The sequence below is a fragment of the Fundulus heteroclitus genome, chromosome 2, assembly GCF_011125445.2.
Source record: "Fundulus heteroclitus isolate FHET01 chromosome 2, MU-UCD_Fhet_4.1, whole genome shotgun sequence".
In the NCBI taxonomy this organism is placed as follows: domain Eukaryota; kingdom Metazoa; phylum Chordata; class Actinopteri; order Cyprinodontiformes; family Fundulidae; genus Fundulus; species Fundulus heteroclitus.
Window position 1 is genome coordinate 3,547,396 of NC_046362.1, and position 8,277 is coordinate 3,555,672.

Sequence of the window (8,277 nt, forward strand, 5' to 3'; positions counted from 1 at the left end):
TTCATTTCTTAGGGCTGAAAGTAAATCAGGTCAGACAGGACTCACCCGTGTTTGTATCACCAGAGGTGTTTGGCTTATCAGTACGGGTGCGTCGCTGTAGACGTTTGTACAGGTGTCTACAAGTGTGTGTGTGTGTATGAGCATAGGAGCCTTAATCAAACTTTATAGAGGTTCGTCAGCTTAATTCATAAAACATTTGTGAAAAGTCGCCCGATTTAGGCTCCAGTGTTTGTCTGCCCACTAACACAGAATGAATATTGGTCGGTTTGGAAGATATGCTCCAGGTAAAGATGTGGCATCATATGATTGAAATAAGTAGTTTGTTTTTTGTTTTTAGAGGATCTATATTTCAAAGCAATACCGCTTTCTTGTTTCTGCTGAATCTGAGCGTTCAAATGCACAATCTGATGTGCCAAGCATTCAGCTGACCTCTGTAGTTGAATCTCTCTACAGCTGGAGTGAAAAAACCAGGAGCCAATCACTGTGAGGCTGTTCTCTCCTCTGCTGCGCTGCTTATGTAACTATGGCCTGGTTTCCCACTGTTGTCGGCGCGATGCTCGGGGGCGGCGAGCCTCCATGACCTACCGCCCGCCGTAGCCCACCGCCCCCTCCTCCCACAAGCGTCTCAGAATAAAGGAGGAAAGCGATTTTAGCCTTGAAGTCGGTTGAAACAGTCTCCAGACGTGGTGGCGTGAGCAGGAGTGACTATTGTTCCAGCGGGACTTTTAGATTGAATATGAGTGTGAAAACCAGTGTTAATGTGGTATGAATGGTAATCATCATGCGGAGTGTCACATGGTGTACTATAACATGTACTTCAAAGGATGTTCTTTTTTTTAATTCGGGACTGGAATGGCTGCATAATTGTGAGCAAACTTTTAGGGCATTGGAAGATGATGCTGTTCCGTCTCTGCAACACTTTGAACAATCAACATGCGTGTTGCATAACAATGAGCGCTTGTGGCTCAGTGTGGACACCGTTCCTTCTCCCTCTCAGTCATTCTCTTGTCTCTTTCATCCTTCTTTTCTGTCTATATTTGGATCCGTCCATCTCCTCCGCGTCCTATGTGTCAGAACATCGTTTTACCCCTCTCTCTCTCTTCCTCTGAGCATCCATTCCTTCCTAATTAAATTTATGCCGCTCCGCCTCGGCCTACCCATCCTCTGCCCGTAGCTCTGCTGTCCAAGGCTTCTTCGGCCTTTTTAAAGTCGTCTCATTCAGGCTGTCCAATCCAATCTTTTTGCACTTATTGATCGCTCCAGCTGAGTGAAACTGCTGTGACTGCAGGCCATCACGTGTTAGACGGTAGGCCCGTAACCAGATCTTGTGGCACAGAATCAAGCGCTTTTGAAACGGCACAATATTTCTCATTTGCATGAAATCTGTCTCACAAAAGGACTTTCGCTAGCTGGGTCTGCATGACTTTGGTAAATTAAATTAAGACTACTATTATGAGTGCCATGTCAAGTATTTGCTAAACAAAGGTGGGGAAGAAAGAGCTAAGTGCACCCTATGATTTAAAGTCTAATAGAAGAGCTTTAGTCGCAGGAAGGTGAACGACTAATTTACCCGTCTCATGACTGTGGAGGAATGTTGGCCCATTATTCTTTAAAACATTGCCTCAGTTCATAGAGGTTGCGGCTATCTGTTGTCGATCTGTTCATTTATTTGGCAAAGAAAAGCTCTCCTGTTTTGCCCTCGTTCTATCTTACCTAGAGAGGGCTTGTGTTTGCCCCGAATGGTTTGGTTTTGGTCTGCACCGCTGCTGCTGCGCTCCATTTCTTTCCCACCTCATTTCTCGCTGCTGCGCTTCCTCATTGGCCTGTCCATTCCCTGAGATAGTCTCTCCCCATCTGTGAACCCGCTCACCCGTTAAGTTCAGCACGCTGGTAAAGGTTGATGCTAATAATAATGACGTCCCACTCTGAGTTCACTGCTGTACTCTAAAGTTACGAGCATGTAATCAAGACCCGGCTCTCTCTCCAACCTGGCAGGTAAACGTCATTGTTAAGAATTAAAAACAGACTACTCGAAGGATGTAATGTTTCGCTGATATTTTGAGCCCATGCAAGCTGTAAATTGAGTCAGTAGGATCTTGTTTCCTGAAATAATATCGAGAAAGTTAACAATGTTGTCCTTTGATTTTCTGACAGGCTCAAGCCCTAAACAACAGGAAAAGTTATTCTCCTTCGTGTCCAAAAGCACATTTTTTTCTATTTTAATCAATAAAATTATCGCTTAATATTAAATACCTTGTTTTATTTTGCTTTATTATGTAGCTATTTAGCATGGTATGCTAATTATCTGTCTCTACCTCTGTAACCTTTGCTGCAAAGAGCTTTGTATTTATTAAAGGAGCGGCCCTAATGACCGGCCATAGCAACAGCACCTGAGGGGAGTTCAGCCTCTGACAACTGATGACATCTCAAGGGATCTAATGCAACTGATTCAAGCTCTAGTGCTTTAATAAATGTGACTGTTGACCTTAAGCCTCCAAAACAGGAAGTCTTGGAGTAACAAAAACCCCTTTAATCATAGGTGCACCGCAAAGGCAAGCTTCGCTTAAAAGTGTAGTGGAATGGGTTTATTATCATATAAATCCACGGGAGCAGAGTCAAGCTAAAAATGTGACTTCAGAAGACTGCTAATCCCTGATTGGCTAGTAGAAGGTGTCAGTGGTTGACTCACCAGAACGATTTACAGGAATCAAACACATCGTTTAAAAAAAACAAACACTTGCTGCAGTTTTGTTCATATTCTGAGGTTTAAGCAAAATGGCTAGACAGAAAGCTACACCGTAGTCCAAATATGAGGTGCAGACGCCTGATTCTAAAACACAGAGGGGGCTAGAGGGTGGTCTGTCGCATACAAATCACGGCATGTTACTCTTCCAGGTGCCTTGCTATGACGACCCCGCCCACGTTGAGGTGGCAGTCCATTGTAAAGGAAAACGACCCAAATGTAGTCAAGTTGAGCTGAAGTGTGAGAACCGTGCCTCCCTTCGCTCCACTTCATAATCAAGTACTATTTTGTGTTGGTCAGTCACATGAAATCCCCGTGGAATAAGTTTGTGGTGCACTGCATTTGCTGCTGAAATATTATTTATATGGGCTAAATATTCATTGTTCGCAAAACTGTAGATGATAAAAGTTAAAGATGGTTACCTTTTCACTTAAAATGACGATGATATTCATGTTTTCCCAACCAAACGACGACTCTGTTTCTTAATCTTCTATTAATGGTTGCTTTCTATTTCAAATACTTCTGAGCAAGTTGCAGTCAAAGGTGATTATTGTACATTGATTTCTTTGTTTTTTTTTTTTGTTTTTTTTTCTTAAGGTGAATTTTAGTTGTAATATCCGTTCCTCAGAGATTCCAACATCTCACTGTGGTTTTCTCCCTGTCCTCCTGTCCTGCATGTCCCCAGGCATTTCAACAAATCCCGTGTTGTGTTTATATTGCCCGGCCCGCACTCGCCTCTCAGTGTCAAGAAGTGTTTTAGCTTTCTCTGTTAATCTTGGCACGCTGTGTTCATGTGACTGTTTATGAGCTAGTAGTCAGCTCTCCAAACTGGATGTCCTTGTTTGGCAAGGCATCTCAACCAGGTAGACCTCTCTGTCTTTCTCTCATTAACATCTCGTCTCACTTTAACCCCATATAAAAAAAAAACTCTTTCCCCGCCTCTGTAAGGCTGCTCATACAAGAATCAAAACTATGGCGTGAGCCCTAGCAAAACGAGTTTATTCACAGCTGTAATAAACGTATAAACAAAAAGAAGGATCTTGCTGAGCGAGGTTGTTTCTTCAGCGAGCTTGGCTGACTTGGTGTGCTTTCCCAGTCATTAAGCCGCTTCAGACCATTTATGGTTATGGGTTTGGTGGCCTTGCATTATTTCCAACGGCTTGGTTTGTGTACATCTATTATTTGACCGTTAGGTTACGCGGAATAGTTGGAGTCATTATAAGGCTAATATTTTCACTCGAGGGCAGCTGAAACCCAAATTATTTGAATGTAGCTACCTCTCACCGTACTGTATGCAGTTCTTTATTCTGATATTGGTTTAATGTTTAGGTTTAACTTATTCATCCTTTCACGACAAACAATAAGCGTTTTTTTCCTCTCTAAAAGTTCTGTCTTGTATATCTGGCGAGCACAACTTACCGCGATGTTCGTCAGTCGTCTGCTCAAGCAGCGAGCGTTCTGCTTAGATTCTCCTCTAAGCCGAGGGTTGGGCAATAGGATCAAAAATTTAAATAACTGTATAGTTTGGATTTATTGCAACGCATGGTATACATTGCAGTATATCAATTCAGTTTTTCATCACTAGAATAATGTACAAAGCTCTGGAACTGTGAAGAGCTATTAAGACCCGGATCCTCATTCCAACGTCCGGTCAAGAGCAGCAAGCTTAGCTTTTTTCCACACAAACCAAGAGTTGAAGTGATTTTTAACCAGTTGAGTTCAAACAAAGCTGTAGTTTAACTATGCATTGTCAAGGTAAACTACTGTTAATAAACAGAGACAGGACTACAAAACGATGTTCCAAACACAACTATACGGAGCAGTAGGAGAATCTGAGCTTCTAGCAAACTAGAGGCGGGTGGGTAGGGAAATTTATTGTAGGTATGGAATAAAATTATGATCATTCCACATTGCACGTGGATCGACACACGATATACGCTTTATGACTGATACATTACCCAGTTCTATATACAATGTATAATTACTCTGCATATTTTATTATGTAAAACATTTTGGGTGTAATCTTGAATAGCCACAGTGAAATGAGTCAAAATATGGATTGATTTTTTTTTTCCTTTATTTTTTTTTTTGTGGGTTCAGCTCTACTTCAAATCCAAGAATGACATTGGAACCAGGTCAGAACTGTTATTGGATCAGATACAGACAGTAGTTTAGCCAGGTCAGCCCTAACTGGGCCGTGAGTCGGCGGATTTTGGTCTCTAGCTGATTTCTTGATGCTTCTATGTTTTTTGTTGCTGAAAAGGTGTGAAAAGCAGGGATCCTAACCTCCATTATTAAGAGGCTCAGGAAGTCCCTTGTTCATACACAGCATGAGAATAGCAAACAACAGCTTTGCCTTTTTCTCTTTTTCAGGCTCAGAGGAAGGAGGTGTTTCTCCAAGACCGATATGGCCACTATACCCTGACTGACCCCTTTCTGGCGCTACAGAGAGACTTTGAATGCAGAGTCCCTGGGGGGGACAAAGAACGGCGGCCGTTGGGGTCAAGCCCTATCTCGGTCCTGGAGGCTGTCATGGCGCACTGCAGGAAAATGCAGGAACGCATGTCAGCCCAGCTGGCTGCTGCCGAAAGCCGCCAGAAGAGGGTAAGAAATCTGTTTCTCAGGGGATAACATGTTAGTTTGGGGCTACAAAATCAGCATCAGTTCCAGACTGAAGCAGCACCTGTGTCGGTGCCACCCTGCAGGCTGTTATCACCTCTCATTTGGATAAAGCCGCTAAAAGATCAGTGAGTGAGTGAGTGATCACTATTTACATTCAGGTTGTTTTTTTTACCATTTGTGGAACTGAGGCTGGAACAAATGGATGCTTCAGTTTTCCTATAGCCCTATGTCTGAGTGGTGGTTCCAGAAACAACTTATGTAATCACAACTGGCTGCTAATCATTGTTGATAACCTAAGGAAATTTCGAACCGGCAGCGATTCAGATACTTCTTCTCTTTTTTTTATGACCATCACAAGTCACCACTGTGCTGCAGCCGCAGGGAAAAAAAATTGTTTCATGATCCATGAGCGGTTTATATGCCTTTAATTTAACTGGAGTTAAAATATTTAAAAGTAGTCCTAATTTAAGGTAAACATATATAAGCTTTAACATGGGCAGAAGTTAAAGATAGTTAACTTTTGTTTGGAAAATAAATAATGTTAATATTTTCATGATTTAAATTTCTGAGGCCTTATTTGTCCAGAGGAAGACAAAACTACATAAATGCCTGTAGGCATTTGGCAAATGCTTGAATATTATTCTAGATTTTGGTGAATTAAACACACAATCCTGCAAGCTTCAAGTCAGTTCCCATTTTGTTGACTGTGTGCACATGAGCAAGTGTATATTTGTCAATCTCTGTTGGATTACACTATGCAGCGCTGATTAACTGGGCAGCCAGATGTCGGTTAAGGCTCTGCCCTATTTTCCTGATCTGCCTCTTTTGTTCTTGCTCTCTCTCTCTTGCTGTCCTCTAGGTCACTCTGGCTCATTTTTTGGCATTTTGTTATAAAGGGCTTTAAACCTCAGAAAAATATGATGGAAAATGATAGTGGTTTTGCAGTGATAACCTTTTCAAACTTCAATAAACAACAATACTGGTAGCTGTCTCCTATTTTTACCTGTTATTGTTAATAGACACAACTGACACAACGATTTAAGGACATATATGTATTTTTACATACTTTCCTGCACTTTTTTTCAAATTTAAATGGTGATTCATCTTGACCAGCTTGAATGAAGGAGTAAACATTACTGTCTATAGTATATATATTCATTGTATCATGTTGGAGGAAAAAAGCTCAACCAGAGGTATTTACCCGGTCCTGCCGCTGTCCTGACATAGTAGAAGAGCTGCGTTGAACGCGTCTTTCCCACCCCGTCAGCGTTGCAATCCCGCAAAACAAACCAACCCCCAGACAGAACTTCTCAACAAGATCAGAGACATCCTCGATTTTCGTCACCTTAACTTAAAAATGTATTGAAACATTTGGTTATAGACAACAAAGACTGACAACATGTTTGTATGTTATTTAGTTTTTACAGTATGCATTCACACACAGACCAGACCAAGACAGAACCCTGTTATCGGGCTGTGAAGCTGATAACAGCTAGCACTAGCTTAAAGGTCTGTTGTCTGGGTGGGTTACAACTTCACTGATGCTGATGCGTATAGTCTGGGGAGATTTATTTCTATTTATTTTTTATTTATTTATTCTGGAGCAATTTATAGTCCGAAAAATATGGTGTGTGTAAATATCTATCTATATATCTATAGATATATCTATAGATTTAGCTAAACCATCAGCTACAAACTTAAAAAATTGGGATGAATTCTCCCATATTGTGCACGCTATCTTTATATCCCCATCCCTTCTTACTCTTGCTGCCCGCTTGTGAGTAAGCTGTTGAATTATCCATAAGGTCGTTGGCAAGCTGAAAGTAGGCCATCATATGCAGCACATTTTCAATGAGTCTTTTTTGATGTCAGGGGAAGGACCTCTAAAAGACAACGTCTAAGCTACAGTCCTCCAAAACTGTTTAACAACAGAATTTAATAGAAAAGATGTCTCAGGGGTAAACGATTATATTTTCTTTAAACAGTCATCAAGTCCTTTCCTGCAAGTGTCTCATCTCCAACTATCTTGAGCATTCATATGCACGGCTTAATCCTGGTATAGTTTCAGTGCTTGCCTTCATGGTGCTCGAGAATTACCCCAAATAGGCCTTTGTTAGATCACCCAATAAAGCTGGCAGATGAAACAACACTGCATCTAACACAGAGCAGGAAACAGAGAGAATTTTCCCCAAGCACAACATGCCGGTAAATTTTTAACCTAATAACACTGTCAGACAAAAAACGGTCCATCCCAAAGACAGAACACTCAAACCACAGCTGAATGGCGTTGTGTATGCGGGCCAATGCAGCGAGGACTGCTCAGACTCCTACATCGGAGAAACTAAACAACAGCTACATAAACGCATGGCATAGCACAGGCGGGCCAGCAACTCAGGGCAAGATTCAGCAGTCCACTTGCACCTCAAGAACAAAGGGCACAGGTTTGACGACAATGATGTCCAGATTTTGGACAGGGAGAACAGAAGGTTTGAAACAGGAGTGAAAGAAGCCATCTTGGTCAGAAGATAAAATGTATCACTAAACAGAGCAAGAGGATTGTGTTTCCAACTCCCCAGTGTTTACAGTTCGGTTCTCCAACACATTCCAAAGAGATTACATCAGCAGTCTCATCACCATTCAGGTGACCAAGTTCTCCACTTACACCAAGCAATAGACTCTAAGGACCCAGGACAGTGATGGGTGGGACAGTGATTTGCATCTGACTTAAAATGCACCTAGGAGGATTGGCCTCCATGTCCTTAAAACTGCAGCGCACCAACTGCAGGTTGGTGTGCGAGGCACCAGAATTGACAAAGACTCCTTGATAGGTGTCAGAACGTTTTCAGAAGAACTGAGGCTCCAAAATTAAGCCTGTTTGCTGTTGCAATGACCCAGATAACTGAGAATTTTTA

General features: G+C 41.9%; 1 protein-coding gene across 1 annotated transcript in view; it reads left to right on the plus strand.

Annotated features, from left to right (window-relative positions):
- cttnbp2 (cortactin binding protein 2) overlaps positions 1-8,277 on the plus strand; it is a gene marked incomplete in the record, with an annotated part of 91,223 nt that overhangs the window by 47,542 nt on the left and 35,404 nt on the right. Inside the window, 1 exon segment of the mRNA XM_036145938.1 lies at positions 5,117-5,347. Coding sequence (XP_036001831.1) covers positions 5,117-5,347 — 231 coding nt within the window.